This window comes from Anser brachyrhynchus, assembly GCF_964034855.1.
Source record: "Anser brachyrhynchus genome assembly, chromosome: 15".
Lineage (NCBI taxonomy): Eukaryota > Metazoa > Chordata > Aves > Anseriformes > Anatidae > Anser > Anser brachyrhynchus.
The window spans coordinates 10,695,675-10,712,627 of record NC_137733.1 but is presented as its reverse complement, the minus strand read 5'-3'; the positions used below and the strand labels follow the sequence as shown (position 1 = coordinate 10,712,627).

At 39.3% G+C, this 16,953-nt stretch overlaps 1 protein-coding gene and 1 long non-coding RNA gene across 3 annotated transcripts in view; one reads left to right on the top strand and one right to left on the bottom strand.

Moving 5' to 3' along the window:
• The first annotated feature begins 404 nt into the window (after positions 1-404).
• The window catches only part of BAIAP2L1 (BAR/IMD domain containing adaptor protein 2 like 1), a 39,962-nt gene continuing 23,413 nt past the window's right edge, over positions 405-16,953 (top strand). The window contains exons 1-3 of one of the 2 annotated variants that reach the window (XM_080556634.1): positions 405-884; positions 9,198-9,273; positions 11,475-11,561. In XM_080556634.1, coding sequence (XP_080412760.1) covers positions 834-884; positions 9,198-9,273; positions 11,475-11,561 — 214 coding nt within the window. In that variant the 5' untranslated portion in view covers positions 405-833. Of the gene's footprint in view, positions 885-7,140; positions 7,431-9,197; positions 9,274-11,474; positions 11,562-16,953 lie in introns of those variants that run through there. The other variant, XM_080556635.1, reaches the window with a different exon arrangement.
• Positions 7,009-11,462, bottom strand: LOC308178276. Its single transcript, XR_013939664.1, has 3 exons — positions 9,431-11,462; positions 9,017-9,091; positions 7,009-7,146 (listed from the first exon to the last, which is right to left on the bottom strand). It is a non-coding gene; the product is annotated as an uncharacterized lncRNA (long non-coding RNA).

The following is a 16,953-nucleotide window of genomic DNA, read 5'->3' as shown; positions in this document are numbered from 1 at the left end:
TTTCCCCCACGCTGTCCCCACGAAGGCCTTGTGAGTCATTTCACAGAAGTAGTATGATCGGGGCACTTTTCGTTTTATTGGAGTGTATTTGAAAGGAATATAAAACTTTAGGGTGCAGTACGGAGCATGGCTGGTGCTCTGCATGCGTGTACAAATGTTTTCAGGGGGAAACATCTCCCTCCAGGCCTGAGGGGTCCCAAGGGAGGCCCCCTCAGCTCTGCCTTGCGCAGGGCTGTTGTGTAAGGGGGAGAGGAGAGAGGAGAGCACCCCCTGCCTCACAGCCAGCCTCGGCCTCCCCTGTTTGACAAGAGAAAACCAAATAATTCTTACAGAACCTTCAGGAACTCTCACAGAACTCTCACTCAGCTGCTGAGAGGAAGACTTTACCTCCGGCTTCCCTGGACGCCCAACGCGGAGCTGCCTCCCGAAAAAAGCCTCTCACGCCGCGCTCCCACACCAGGGGTCTCCACGACCACCGGGCGCGAAGGCTGAGAAGAGGAGGGAGGCCCCGCAGGGGCTGCGGGGCGGGGAGGACGAGGAGGAGGAGGCTGAGGAAGGAGGCCTGAGCGGGCGGCACCCAGGTGGAGGCGGCAGGGCCCGCTGAGGCGAACGCCGCCGCCGCCGCCGCCGCCCCGCCCGCCGAGCCAGTCCTGCCGCGTCAGGCGGCCCCGGCCCCGCAGTCCCCGCCCGGCGGCGGCGCTGCCCGGCTGGTTCCACAACTTTTTGACAGTTTCTCAGCGGCCGAGGAGGGGGGAAAACAGCCTGGGCTCCGGCTGCGCTGGGGCCGTGAGCGCTCTCCGGAGGAACGAAGCCTCCCTCTCCCCGCCGGCACCATGTCCCGGGACCCCGAGGAGGTGAACAGGCTGACGGAGAGCACCTACAAGGTGAGCGCGGGGGGGGGGGGGGCGCTGCCCGCCTGTCGCCGCCGAGCCTGAGGAGACGGCGGCCGACGGAGGCAGCCACGGCCCCTCTCGCGGAAAGGGAGTCGGCTCCTTGTTTTTTTTTAATTTTTATTTTCTTTTTATGAGTAAGCTCGCCCGTCCCAACGTGCCAGAGCCCTGCTGCTCGGTGCTGGCTTCCACGGCGTGAATAACGCCAAGGGGCTTGGGCAACAGGTTTAGGGCAAGGCAGGCTTTAAGACTGTTTTTTTTTCCCCTCCTCAGCAGGCTCGGTTCTCTTGAAAACCATAATTCCCCCGGTGTGCTTTAATGAGAACGCGGTTCGGAGAGCTTGGGGTTTGTGGTTCTCTGCTTAAGCCATTCCTTGATAGGGGCCAGAGCCTGGAAGTGGCTTAACAGTGAATTAAGTTGCTTGCCAGAGTCCTAAGCTGATAATCTGATTTATGGAGGGACACCCTAGCGTGATTCAAGGCATCCGCTGGAAAAGATAGTCCGATTAATGTTGGTAGACTTCTAAACTTTCTAGAAATGCCTACTTACTACCAGAATGAAAAGTGTTTTGTGTGCTGGCAGGAGGCACTCAAACTTTTTCTCTCAACAAACAGCCCCTCCAAAACACACGAAGGGAAAAAAAAAAAAAAGGCAAAATGCCCTTAAAAATCCTGCATTTGAGTAGCAATAGCAGTCATAGATCCATGATCTTTATTCTGTGCAGTGTGTTGTAGTACAGAAATCATTCACATTTGCAAATGTATTTAATCATGCAAATGAACCTACAGCTGCAATGCGTTTGCAGCTTCAAGCCCAAAGGAAGGCTTTCTGGAGATTGTTCTGTTTTGCTGTTTACTCAATCATACTGGCATATTATCAAATGTTTTCATATTTCTGAAGATGTTGTTACAGTATAAAGGTCTCCGAAAACTTTTACAGGAGTATTTTACTGTTTCATTGTTCTCTGACACACTTAAGTCAACTTCATTACTTCAAGTAGTCCACCTATATTGGTGTCATGTCATATTTCTATTTAATTTCTCTTAGATACTAAATTCATGTAAAATTACTGGAAAAATGAGACTACTTGGCAATAAAGGTTGTCCTTTAGGATCAGTGTAGGTCTTAAAGAGTCTGTTGCTTTTTGATATCAGTTACTTTCATGGCAAGGCCATAAGCAAACAAATTATTTTTTCCTCAGAAAAACAGTCTGTAAATACAGGCTCGCAGACGAGAAGCCTGGGAAGTTCAGGGCTATGCTGAAGAAGGAATGCCCTACCCTGTCTATTGGCTTCCAGAATGTAGCTAAAACAGGACAGAAGATCTCTTATTTGTGAGTTTTAACAGATATACTATGAAATAGGTTTTAAAGGAATGACAGACCTCTAAATAAACATAAACCTTCCCTGGTACTTAGTACTTGCTTCCTGGGAAAGCTTCCCCCCTTTTTTTTTCTTTGTTTTCTAAACTAATTCAAAGGGACACTTAAGATTGAAACAACCAGCAAAACCACAGTAATACAAAGTTAATGTTGACAGTGTGATGAAATGTCTTCTATGCGGATATTTTGAGAGGTCTGGTATGTTGCATCACATAGCTAGTACTCACAGGCCTGGAAACCCTCCTGCCCTGCCCTCATTAAAAATGGAAACTTTATCCAGGTAAGGTATAAAGGCTGCTTCAGATAGACCCAGAATCCATTCTCTGTTTTAAAGTAGTTATTTCTATATCAAAGTTAAAATCTGGAAAATGGTTCTTTACTTCTTAAGGGCAGAGAGAACTGGCCTCTGTATTCAGCATTTGCTGTGACTACAATTACACCTCCCTCATTTAAAGCACATGAACGCTTCTTTGTGCCGTGCTTCCGTCTGCCCGGTGAGCGTGCTCTCCGCTCAGCAGCGTCCCTGTAACTTCTCCCCGGGTGCTGTCCTAGCAGCACAGCGCTCAGAGCACCGGGCTGGTATCGACCAAGTCAGCAGCAGTATTTGTGTTTCTCTTACCAATAAGAAAGCTTGCTCTGGAGAAACCAGCTCGATGTAGCGTAGGGATGGCATCTGTGTGCTGCGGGATCAAACGCAGGTTTTCAGCGTCTCAAAAAAAAAAAAAGTAACCTTTCTGTGACCTGGAAAAATAATAGAAAAAGAAGTTTAATGCCTTGCTAGTCTGTTTTCCTTTTTTTTTTTCTTCTTTCTTATAGTGCTAATCCACTGGATTTATTAAACGCGTAGTAACCTGTGCTATAGAAAGCTTTGAAATATGCTTACAGAGATCACCAAGTGGCTAAAAGTAATGCCCTTGTATTTTTTATCTTATTCATCGTTTTTGTTGGCAACGACATAGGGAAGCAAATACTTCAACATATTTTAGGTAACCTGACTGAATAAACAGCATAATCCACAAATACGTGCATGTGTACACACATGAAAATCAAGGTTGACATTTGCTCTTTATGTAATACCTGAAGAATTATTTTAGTGCATGATAGGAATGGCACGTGCGAAAGGAAGCCCGAGGGCGTGGGAGCCTGTGAGCAAGGAGGGCCACGGCCTCCCCTGTGCCAGGGCGCTCCTGTGACGCCTCCCGGCTCTCGCCACCGCTGCAGTGACACGTCATGCTCGCAGTGCGGGACATTTCGTGACCTCCACTCACAGACCGTGTCCGTCGGTAACCCGGGAAAGCCAGTGCTTCTTGGTGTGCTACTGCGGCTGATGCAGTTTCCTTTTATCGGCTGTATAAGGAGGTCTGTCTGTCATCTGGCTGTGTACACTGTCCGTTTGTCATCTGGCTATGACACGCAAAGCAGGGGAAAGGGGAAAAAGGTGGAAGAGCTGAGTTACGCACCCGTGGTTCTGTCCGTGGGGTCTGAGGGCTACGCCGACATGTATTGCTCCTCTGGTTTGAGGCTTCTAGAACTCTTGATATTTCACAGGTGTTGATCATCTTGAATTTTAAAGATGAATTTCTCAGTATAAAAGCAAATTTTACCTAGAAATTTTCATTATCACCCTAAGTATATGATTAGACTTGAAAAAAATAAGTTTGTTCCATGGAGTGCTGTGTTACTCTGAACAGGGGCATGTAGAATTATTTTGGTAGGCTATATTGCTTTCTCCTTGAAATATTTCTGATAAACTCAGTTTAAAACCCTAACTTCCACATATCCACATTTTAAAAAGGCTTACGATTAGATTAGACTACCAGACTTACTGTCAGTAGTTAAAATTCACTTGCGGCATGCTGCAGGAAGGGTATTGTTTTGAATTACCAAAATATAAATCCTAATTTGGGGGAAGAGGGGCCTCTGGGAGTTTGTGAGCGTATAAATTCTAGCTTAGTACAAGTTATCTATTTGACCTTACTTAATTATGTCTGCTTATATTCTGTCTTGGGTCACACATTCATAACCTGGAAAATTTTGTATTTAGAACACATTGATGGATGATGTATTAATGTTTCTCATAAACATGAAACATCAAGCTAATAATTAGTCATAAGAATTACACTTTTTGATTAAACACTGTCATCCCGATTTTTTTCTCCATTCTGTTAGACCTGTTTTAAAACAATATTAAGCTCATTTACAGCTGAGATGGCTTAACATGAGGACTTAATCCTGCCCTTATGAAAGCTTTATTCTGGATTTCAAAGGCTAAAGAAAGAGATGAGATGTAATAATGTACAAAATGGAACACTGTGATTGGCTTTCTATAGGGCTTTTTGAATCTCCTCAATGGGTTCTCAGACAACATGAAAGACTCAAAAAAAATAATGTTGCTGTTTTTTTCTAATTGACCTGTAACGTTATAAACAAAATTATTAGTGGCTATACAAAGGTTAGCTATGAATAGCTGTAGTGATGGTAATACGAGTAACATTAGACCTACTTTTCTGTGTTAGTTCTGTAATTTCGGATTTCGACCTAAATACATTGTTATCCACTCTTGCAAAAGTGCCTGCAGGATGTAAACTTGAAACTACAGGGAGTCTGTGCATTGTTTCGCTGTACCCGTACCTGCTGAGCTATTGTTCTGCGAGGTGTGTCTTTAAGTAAGAAGCAAAGCTGCACATTTACAGGAAGGCACTTTTACAATGGCTTTCATTTGTTTTGAAGATTAACCTTGTTTATATGGCTATCAGGAACTGTGGAAGATATGATACCTATACCCAAGTGGAAATACACCGCTTGTTCCTCCTCAGTCTTTTCTGCCAGGCTGGTTAACGCGTTGGTTTCATGTGGTGAAGGCACATAGCAACCTTCATACCAGAGAATACATCTCCCTTCAGCTCTTTTTTGGGAAGGTCACTTGTGCCAACTCTAATGTTCTGCATAAAAAGATGTTTCCAGTTGCTTCTCTTGAAAGTGTTTCCCTTCGTTTCCATTCATCCTAAATAATAGAAAGCTGTAGGATCTAATCATGTGCCTCCTGTTCTCTTCTAGTTAATTATTCTGTTCACGAGAGGTAGTGTGTCACTAGAATATAGGGCACGAGATTGACAATTAGGAGGCCTGGGCTGGGTTCCTCACTGAACAACCAAATGATGTCTTGTGAACTACTTTATCTCAGCTGTTGCCTTACTTCGTCATGTCCTGCAGGACTGAGACAAAGGTTTTATTACAATGTCTGTGTACAGCACAGCGGATGTCAAATAACATTGGGAACGTGTTACTTCTGACAGCTTTAAGTTAGTGGGCCTCGTGGTCAGAAATTCCTCTGTTCTGCCGGCTCTGCTTTATTAGAAGTTCTCAGATCTGGCTTTAACGTATGACTAGTGCTAGAGGTGGTTGGTCCCAGTCATTGTCGTGACCTTTTCCTCAGACTACAAATACGGGAAGCTGTAAAATAGTAAGGCATCACCTGAAAATAAACAGCTATAAAATTGATTTCTGAGTGGCTTGTTTTTAACCCTGTAACTTCTGAAGTTAAACAAAATATTACAATCATTTTAAGTGATCTGAAATGTCTTGGCAATATCAAGTTTATATCTGATCCTGAAAAGGGAGTTGCCAGTGACAGTTTCGCTTTTTTGAAGAAGTGCTCTAGGTATTTCTTCCTGGAATGAAGCTGCTTTGAAGATGGCAACAGTCATTAACTGTATAAAAAGAGCTCTCAAAGCAAGGGCAGGTTTTTGTTTGCTCTGAGAATCTAGCCTCCAGTAGAAAAAACAATACATATGCTTCTCTCTAATGCTGGAGAGAGAAAAAAATCATCTAAAAAATATTTCATTAGGTTGTCTTGTAGATCCAGCAGGGAGGAGAAAAAAAAAAAATTGGGTCTCTATCAAACACAAACCCTCGGTAAGAAAGACGAGCCTTGCACAGTGCTGCGAAGATCAGCTAAGCATACCCTGTGTTAAACCGAGCAAATTCCAAAGAGAAATTTCCATTGCAAAGGTTTTCACTGTTTCTCATGCGTTCCTGTCTAGAAATTGGCGCAGACACTTCTGCTAACAATCAACCACTGTGGCGGCGCAAAGACTGAAAAACTTCCAGAGACTGCTTGGTCTAATGGAGAAAAGATTCTTCGATTGTATGCCTTCCAGCTCCTGAAGGCACTGAGCTAGAAATTGTTTCTTCATCCTTCCCAGCAGCTTTACATATACATAGAGCAGATGTGATGTACCAGAGCTCTCCCTGGGAGTCCTCTTTCAGTGGACTTGTTTCCACAGCGTGATCTCTATCTGCTGTACCTGGACACCCGGTATGTCTCAACTCAGCTAGCGAAAACAGAGCTGAAAACCTGGGGAAAAAGAGCAGAAAATGGCTTCAGAGAGGGGAACTGCTGCGCATATTCTTGCTGGATTTTGGTCACCTCCTCCTAAATGAAGACTGATGATGCAGGTGCAGTCACTGTTTTCTCAGTCTGAAGTCTGATTAGAAGGTGTCAAGAAAACTGGCATCTTAACCTGGACGCACATTCAACAAAATGAATATTTCAAGACTAATAATTATCACACTACTGTTACGATTTTTGGATAGGGGGCAGTAAGGTTTTTAACTCCTTGTTGTGCAGGGCAAGGTAAGCAGAGAGGGGATCCGTCTTGCAGAAAAAAACGTTTTCAATATGGGGTGGGGATTCAAGGTGGCATTGGGATTCGTACCTGCTATGCACGCACACGTTTTCCACATCATGTAGAGCTTTCTCTTCCCCCATATCCTTGGAATACAGGACTCTATCCTAAAGCAATTCCATAATTCATCTAGTCGCATGATTCGTTAACTCCATGTATGCCAACAGCTACCTTTCTTAGCGCAACGCTGGGAAGAAAAGTCAAAAAGTTGGTAACAGGAAGGAACACAAGTGCCTAGTCGCATGGTGCCAGCTCCAGGAAGGGCAGCAGAGGCCCAGCAGCAAGATTTCCAGCAGTCAAACAGCTGGGGTAGGAGGAGGAGCATTTCCAGACACTGCAGCTTGAAAGTCCATCCCATTAAGTTGTTGGAATAGCCCTGGGCGTTGTTGGCCCAACCTGAAACACACGTTCCCACATGATTTCTGGATGTGGTTTGTGAATTAACACAGACCAAGGGCCTGGGGACAACAGGTAAGTTTGCTCGCAGTGATTGTGTTTGGACGGGTAAGAGTTTATTGGTACAGACAAGAAAACAATCCCCATTGCATTAAATTTGTACAAATAAAAGCAACAGGGCTGGGCACTGTTGTTTTGTGTCCATTTCTGATGTCATAGGTGCTGTAGCAGTATCAGAACCTAATAGCTTTATGTCTCTTGGTATCATGTTCGCTCAGAACTGTGATACCACTGTGTAATGACATCCCATCTGTCATTGTTAAAGAGTAACAATAAAATGATTGCTTGGACTACAGATTTTTCAGTTCCATTACCTAGAAAATGGAAAGTCAGAGGCTTGGCAAGAGCTGAAAATCTGTAGGTTTAAAAGGAAATTCTTGCTACTGCATTTAACTGTGGCATGCTTGAAGGACGCAGTTGTACTGGCCCCGTAACAGAGATGCTAATAGTTACCATTGTATCCCAGTACAGGAGACAGAGAGATGGGCCAGTAGGGAAGACCTTTTTAAGGAAAACATTTTGAAGATTAACAGAATAACAACACACGTCCTCAAAATCAGTTCTCTAACAGAGTTTGGGGAAGCAACAGGATAGATGCTAACTCAGTATTGAAGTCCTTTCTTATGGGATGTTGTCAGACTGTGCCATTGGACTGTAGTGTGTGAACCTATAATTTTATCCAGGTCCAGCAATATTATGTATGCGGGTCAAGTGTCTTTAATAGTGCCAGTAAAATATGTAATGCGATACATAAATACTGAAACCGTGGTATGAGCTTTATGTGGAAACACAGAATTGCAAGTCCTGCTGTGCGAACAGTATCCAGAGAGATGTGAGTTGTGCCATTTAAAATAGTAAGAATAACAGAGTGGTGTCTTCAGCTATCTCATGATCTTAGAAGATTTTACAGAGTGATGTCACAGTTGTAGTTTTATTAGGAAGGTTCTGGGAAAAGAAGGTCTAGAATCTTCAAAAATGGAAGATCCATATCTATGGAAATACAGGGCATTTATTAAATTTATATTTAAAAGAAAATATTCATTACCAAGTTGTTCCTGAGACTCAGCAGCTGTTTTTATATGAAATTGTATTTTGTATGGAAGACAGTAGAGATGAAGGATTGGAACTTTGTGGTTACTTGATTTTTAAATGACTGGGCACATATGGAAAATGCCGTAATATTTGTTCAGATATAGTTATTGACAGACATGGAAGGATTTGTTGCTAAATTAGAGAGAACTATTTTCCTAAGTACTAAATATTAACTGTAATGTAGAAAAGAGAATTTTTCAGTTTATTTTGCTGCTTGTTAAAAAAAAAAGTCTTCCTCTAATCAGGTATCTCGTCCATTTCTTGCTCAAATCATACACCATTGTCAGAAAGTTATTGTTATTGTCTGACTTTAGAAAACAATTAGTAGAGAAATGGTTTCTCTCATGCTTCTTTCTCCATCACTTATTTATCATAAAAGCAAGGTCTGTGCAAACTTTGATCATATACTCAACATCCTTTTTTATTATAAACAGACAGATTCCTCTTCAGCCCTAGTTCAGCCTAATTTTTTTTCCTGTTTATTGATCTTAAATGCTCAGTTTCCTCACCCTTCCGTCTTTTGCTCTCCTCTTCCTCCTGAGTCTTCTAATTTTCACCCATCCACAGACCTTCCAGGTAACATACTGTACATAAGAAACATAAAAATATTCATAAGTGACACTGAGATAAATACTTTCATCCATTGCTGAATTGCCTTGGCTATAACACAAATTTTATTTTGTTTGCTAGAATGTTATGGAACAGTTCAATCCGGGACTGCGGAATTTAATAAATCTGGGGAAGAATTATGAAAAAGCTGTTAATGGTAAGTCTTTTGGCTGTTAACTTTAGAAACAATGCTTAATTTTCATTTAATTCACTTTCATATTGGATGTGAGGATTGCGTAAAAGCTTGAATTCCAAGTTGAACTTTATGCATTTATAAAACAAACTAAAAAGCACAAACACCTCAGCATATGTACCTCCTCTTCTTTTTTTTCCTTTAATTTGGGAGGGGAAACAGGATTTTGTCCAAGTTCAAACACTGCCCTGCAGAAGATGCATCCCAAACACACAGGCACTGAGCTACTGAAAAAAAAATTTAAAAATGTATGAATAACACCTATTAGAATCATAATATAAATTGAAGAAACAAATAGTTATGCAAGTTAGATATTGGGGTTTTTCCTCCTGGAAATACCTTCTAAAGATACTTCATGATCTTAGATTTGTTCCTGCTCACCTGTACACATGTCACTGCCCGAGTAAGTATGCCTATGAACAGAACAACGTGAATGAGTAAGAGTTGCAGGAGTGGATTCAATTTTTTCTTATCCATACTAAATCTGATGGTGTCTTTCTAACGGAGTCAAAATCACAATCAGAAAATCTGAATCTAAGGGCACATGCTCTCAGACTTCATAATGTGTTTGTTTACTTCCATTATTGACTTCAGAGAAACTATTTATATAAGAATTGGTTTCCAAGACTGGGCTCTGGATTCCCAAAGCTTATATTGTAGGACCTGTTAGAGCTTGCTCTATTTCACTTATGCAGACCTGTTGAGCTGCTTGATACCATATTAAAGCAATGTAAAATGTCTCCAAATTTGCCTCATTAAAGTCTGTGACACATATTTCCCTTCATGTAATCTAGCACTCTGAGAAATGTGATACTGCAGAAGTTGTGCATAGCCAAATAGTCACTGAAATATCTCTTCATGCAAATTTTAGACCAGGCTTGAGACAAAGATAAAAAACAAAGCCTGCCGGAGGTGAAAATAAGGAAATGTTGATTTAGTTGCAGTACCTTACCTTACCTGATTCATTAGCAAATGCTGTTTATGGATTATAGCTAGTACCAGAAATAATATGTTTGGCTGAAAAAAATTTATAGCAGATTTCGAGAGCTGCTTTTCTTTTTTTTGTACTGTACTATTGATGCATTATATTGTGTCTTTTGTCTTTTTAAAATTCAATTTGTTATCAGTACTTCACAGTATAGCTGTGCCCAGCAACACTGGAGAGAGGCTGATAGGCATTGTGTTTTACAAAATTTGCCTTTAAGACTGGTTGATAAAGCCTTTCTAGTATGAATGCTTAATTTCATGAGTAAACGTTTGCAACATTGCAACAACTGTTGAGAAATTGTTAGTCATCTTTGGGCTCTCATAAATTGTTAATCTTTTCTCCATAAATTCTGAGTGGTATAAATAGATCTTCAACAAGGAGTAAATATCCTGTTGCTAAACAGTCAAACATTTTGCAGCTTTCCAAACAAGTCAGAGTGGTCTGAGAAAGAACATAAATCTTATAAAAACTTCTCTTGGATTTATAATGCATCTTTGTGCATTTTGAGGCTAAAGGGTCAAACCTCCTTTTCTGCCCAAGTACAGTTTACTAGCTGTAGTACTAATGAAGATACTATACAGATGGAGTTCTTGATTTAGCTTGATAAACACGGGTAAAAAAATCACATATTTTCTTCCTTTCTTAGTGACTACACTAGGAGATAAGACTGACTTGGGGCTATCTGAGAAAACATTAGATAGGCAGAGTTGAAATGACACAAGCTTTTCATGAACATGTGGCAGACTGCTCCATCAGTAGCACCAACATAGTTGGTGGTGCTACTTTTGTTGTGTTGTGTGGTTTTTTTTGCCAAACTTTTGTTTTGTTTTTTTCCAACAGCTTTATCTGTACCAGGGAGTTTTGCTATGTCCTGAACAAGGGCTGGTACTAAACCTACCCACTGGATGCTGATTGCTCCTGGGTATATATGAAAGTTGGAACTAAAGGCTGCAGCTTCGCTGATACAGTTTGGTCTCCTGTCTTTCTGTCACCTGGTTTCACAAATTAGGAGGTAGCACAGGGACTTGAGTAACTTTTTTCCAGCAGCAGGATTCCTTTTTGCCATACAACCCTCTCTTACTTTGTGTCCTGGATTCCAAAATTTCATAGGATCATAGATTAATGAAAATAGAAAATCTTTCCATGTTTTTAACTCTTTTTTTTTCTTCCCTATAAGCTATGGTAGTGGCTGGAAGAGCATATTATGATAGTCTTGCAAAGATTGGTGATATATCAGCTGATTCTCCTGTTTCTAAAGAATTAGGTAAGTGATTTTTTTTTTAATATTTTATAACCTAAACGTCTTTTTTGTTTTCCTACTGACACTTCACAGAACTAATGTGAAGTACTAAAGTATTGGAAAAAGAGCATTTTACTCTTTAATAATACATAGTTGGAAGGAATTAGATCACTTTAAAATGTATTTTTTTCTCAGGAAACTTATGCTATTTTGATCAAAAATGTCAGTAAAAGTTCTTAGATACGTTATATTAATATTCTAGTTGAACTTTTGAATGAGGAACTGTAGAGTAAAAGATATCATTTAGTCTATCAGTAGCCATTTAGATTAATGTAAAATTAATCCAAATTCTTTACTTTCCCAAAAGTAATTTCTGAATTTTTGAAAGACTGTCGTCAGCACTGCATTTTGTATTCCTTTGGCTAGCGTTGAAACGATATCACTCAATCTACAAAAGTGAAGCTTTCATCAAAGTACTTGCAACATTTCTGACAAAAATATAACATCATTACAAAAAAAAAAAAAAGAAATTGAGCTATACTGAAAAGAAGAAACATTGTTTAAAGGCTTGATCTGCTTATTGACTAAAATAACCGGATAAAGTGTCTTTCGATTATGGGCAATCTTTTGATTATGGGCGACATAGGACTCTTTCATGGGTATAATGTGCATCTGCTTCTGTAACTCTTAACTTAGAATAGTATGCAAATTCAGGTGATTAAAAGGAATGGTTTTAGTAATTTTTTTCTTAGCGATTCTGTTGAAGGTGATTTGAGGGAAAGACTCTCCTTGAATGGTGACCACAGGTTTCTATGTGCCTGCATGTATTTTTGATTTGTTCTGAAACCTCTTCTGTGTGTTAACATTCTGTGTTCAAAGTTGGGAGCGGCAGAACAGCAAACAGTACAAAGCAAACAGTCCTAGGGTAGTTAGTTTCTGTATTTGCTTTGCATGTTGTTTACAGGAAACAGAGTTGCTAGTTTTAAACCATAGAACAAAAGTATGAGAAAGTTAGAAGTATCAACCATTCAGTCTTATAAAAATGTCAACAAAAGTATAGTTATGATTTTTGTAATCAAGCAGTTGGTCAAATACATAGAAGTAATCTATTTGTTGAACTTTGTATTGACTGTGGGATATTATCTGCATGTTTGAAAATATCATTGGGTAGTCTCAAGCTGAATTCTGTTTCTTCCCTACTACAGGGGCATTACAGAATTGTGCTTGAAAATAGATTTTTGGTTTAATTATGAATTCTTCCATGCAGTTATAAACATTTTTCTAGACACATTGAGAAGGTATTGCCTTCTTCAGGCTCAGGTGTCTAGCACTGTATTCTGTTCACCTTCTACTTAAACTGATACTGCAATAAAAATCTTCCTAAGGAAGACAGCAACTCTGGATTTCTTCCAGCAAACTCTCTGATAGAATACTTAAATTAGTGAACATTGGAAAAGCCAGGATAATGTGGTTACACATCTGTGACAGATTAGTTACATTTTCTTAACTTTTTTAATAGTTCTGAAGCTAGAATATGATACTGAACTATTCAGCAAAGAAATGGATACACCCCAGACAGCTGTAAAAGCGTCTTTCCTTAAAACAAAACAAAAAGACCATGCTGGACAGCTTTTACCTTTTTGTATTTTAGAAATACTAAGAGAGATGCTATGCGGTATTGGATGTGTAAAGACTAGATCCAAACTTTGCTGTGATTCGTTCCTTTGAGGACCCTATTAACCCTACCAGAGTTACCATAGGCTCAACCCACTGCAGAATTGTCTCCTGTCAGTTCCTTTAGATTTGCCCAAATGCGTGTTATCAACCACCAACAGCTCTATCATACATAATGCTTCAGGCATCCTTGCCAGAACAGAGTTCAGCAGTCATCAGTTCGGTTTTGTGGCCTACCTGTGACCTGCCTTACAAGGCCGTATTCTCTTGAGAATGAAGTGAGCTGACACTGGTTTGGTTTACAAGAGCAGCAATCTACAGGTGACTGGCAAAGAAGCAGAGAGTAGCAACTTCCATAATTTTGTGTGTGCATGTTATCTGTATCCACATCTGATGCTCTGATATTTCTGTAACTTCTTACCTTGCCCTGGTTTTAAACTACACTACGCCTCTTCTTATATCCTGTACTAATTGAAATCAATAGTAGCATTCCCACAGATGTCAGTAGGGGGATCATGATATTTTGAGTATGTAAAACATCATCCTGGCTGCTCACAATGATAAACCAGCAATGACAAGAGCTGTTTTGGAATGCTTTAATTGCATGAGCATGAGTTGAGCTCCTGTGGTCTGGATTTCCAGTGTTAAGGGTTTTGGACAGACAGCAAATTTAAATGTTTTAATTTGAGTAATAAAAATTGAAACATCCAAAGTAAGTATTGAAAGTAATACAGCCAGTCTGTCTGAAAACAAACAAACAAACAAACAAAAAAAAAACGTGACATCTATTTAATCAAAATCAGGTCAGTTAGTGTATGGATGGCAAGGCTTTACAGAAATCACTTTTTTTTCAGAAATCCATGCTGATGGTTTTTTACCTTACTTTGTCAACTACAGCAGAAATGAAGGGAAAGCAGATCATCAAATTATTTTTGACTCAACTTAAGTGTAGATGCTTCCAGCATTGACTTTGTGTTTACAGCAGAAAAGTACCACCTACTAGGTACTTTTTGGCTGTAAAATGAGATATTAGAACAAGATTCCTCCCTTTTGCATAGCAGCCTGTGTTTTTTGCAGATACACTTCATATTAACATCAGCCTTATGAAGTCTGAACCGGGCAACAAGGCAGGAATCAATGTTTCAGCTCTTTCCTGTAGCAATGTCACCTTCAGTAGTGTCAGATGAAAAATAATGTATTATTCTTAACTCAGTCGTGTTGCATTAAACTTCTTTCACTTAATTACAAAAGACTCCAAGGCTTAGACGGCTAAAATACAATATTCTTTCTAATTTATGGATAATGTTTACTGGAAGATCATACTGAGTCATTTTACAGTTCAAACCCAAACCTGCTGGGTGACCTAGAGTATATTTACTGCCAAGTGTGATGTAAAGATTTGTATCAAAAACACACTCAGTCAATCTTTCCTTCTCATAAGGAAACACAGAACACATTCTCCCTGTGATGAGACAGTAAAATAGAGAGCGCTTTCTTCCCTCTTCTGCTCCCATCTCATTCTATGGGAATGACAATGAAATGGAAATCCGGATATTCCAGATGATTTAGAGCTTTTGTACTAAGTATCTATATCTTTCAAGTCTAGCTAAAGCTCTCTGAAATATTTTAATACAAATTATACAAAAATAATTTAATACGAGTAAGTTGAGGAAGTAAATGAATATACTGCATTCCTATTACAATCCTTATAAATAAGGGATAAGTTTATTTAGGTCAATTTCCTTTCTAATTTTGGATTTTCCTAAATTTCTAAGCTTGTAGTCCCTCAGAATTAGCTACAAGAACTATACACATGCAGGTTACATTCCTAAATTCAAGTTATTTTCCAATATGGAATTTCCATGTCTTTCTTTCCTAGAAACCTTTTCTAAATCACACCAAGAATTAAGCATAGGAAACAAGAAACCACTTGTTTAAAAATGTAGTTTCATACTATTTAAATTACAGCATATCACATCAACACAATAAAATTTCAAGTTTCAATAATGCACTAAAATTCACATGTATACGTTAGCACTGTATCAATATTAAAGATACTAACTTTCATGATGGTAATCTTTTGTTGTCGTACCCAAAATACAGGTTTATGAGGTTTTATCTAATGGGTTTTTTAGTGCTTATAATTTTAATAAGCTCTCTATTCTAATAATGTAGGCTGTCTTTTTAGCCTTTACTTTCTCAAGGAATCAGGAAGTTTTCCTGCACATTCATTGAATACTTCTCATGTTTTCCCAACTATCCCCTTGTAGGTACAATAAATGGCAGGTGCTAAACGCGTTTATAATACTGTGGGTGTGAAGTCCCAATTCGGTTGTTGTGTGGCAACTGTATCTATAACAGTCACCCACAGTTATATTACAGATCTGTACATAGAGCTTATTGCTCAAGAACTAATAAGTGTGAACTGTTCACTGCTGCTCATGCAACAGATAGCCAAACCATAAGAAAAATACTATATTGTATGGTCTTGACCTGTGGAACTGAATTGCAGAAATTTGTGGCAAACCTAACCTAAACTGTTAGTTTATTTAAAGATTAGTCTGTGTCATAAGCTTACTGTTTTCACAATTTCATTCTGTTAAAACTCATCTGGAAACAGGTATGCAAAGCTATTGCTCATCTACAATCTGAAACTTAAGAATTTGTTAAAAATAGGGGGGTTGTTTGTTTTTTAGGAGAAATTTTCAGGTTAAGAACTACTGCACATAATTTACAGAACCAAGTATTGGGCAAAAAGATTGCTCTGTGTTGTGCCAGTCACAAGGCTGAGGAAGGGAGCCCCTCACGGCGCAAACAGTAAGCAGAATGCCTGACCAAGGAGAGCCCTGAACTTGATGTTCTGCTTGGGCACAAAAGGCATTGACTGTCCTTCTAGAAGGGCTAAAAGACAACACTTGAACATGTCCACGTAATGTAATTTTAAAGGTCTCCAAAACTTTGTCATGCTTTAAGTACAAAACATCCACTAAAGTGATATAGTAATATAGTAATTACACATAATAATGCTATGACATAGATAACTCAGGGCAGGAGTTCTCTATATAAACATTCCCCCCATCCCCTTTTTTTTTTTTGAGAGTCCTTATTCTTCTGTTAGCCAAATGCCTATAGTTACTGGGGTAACTGTGGATCAGTTTGAGAGTCATCGTAGGTTAGCTGAGAAAATAAGCTAATGAGTGGTGAATATGCCTACAATTCGTCCAATAGTGAGCATTTTTCTTATCCATTTGAATGGACTAAAATTCAACAGGATCATAGAATTCTTCTGGTAACTGTTTTCTGGTTTTTCAAAGCAAACTAACAGTAATTTGATAATAATACAAATCTAATATTAATGCAATTAAGTGAAGTTAAATTTGTAGAGAGCACTGTCTAATTTTACTTTATTTTGTAAGTGATAACTCCTTCATTTTACATATTTAGCTAAGAGAAACCCAGTGAACTTTTCTCCCCTTCCTTATTTCAATTTGTAGAGAATTTTGATGTGAGAATCTGTGAGCTTAGTGGCCAATTAATAAAGAAAAAAAATGGAATTGAATGGGAAAATTTTTATTTTACTAAAAAAATACGTATCTTCTGGCTGAAAAATTTCTAATCAGACTGTAATGTAAGGTAATACCATCTTTCTAAAGCACTATCTTGCAAGTAATTGTCATTCAAAACTCTTTTTCCTTCCTTATTAATAAGCAACATGGCCATTTGAGCCTGTACTATCTCTTGC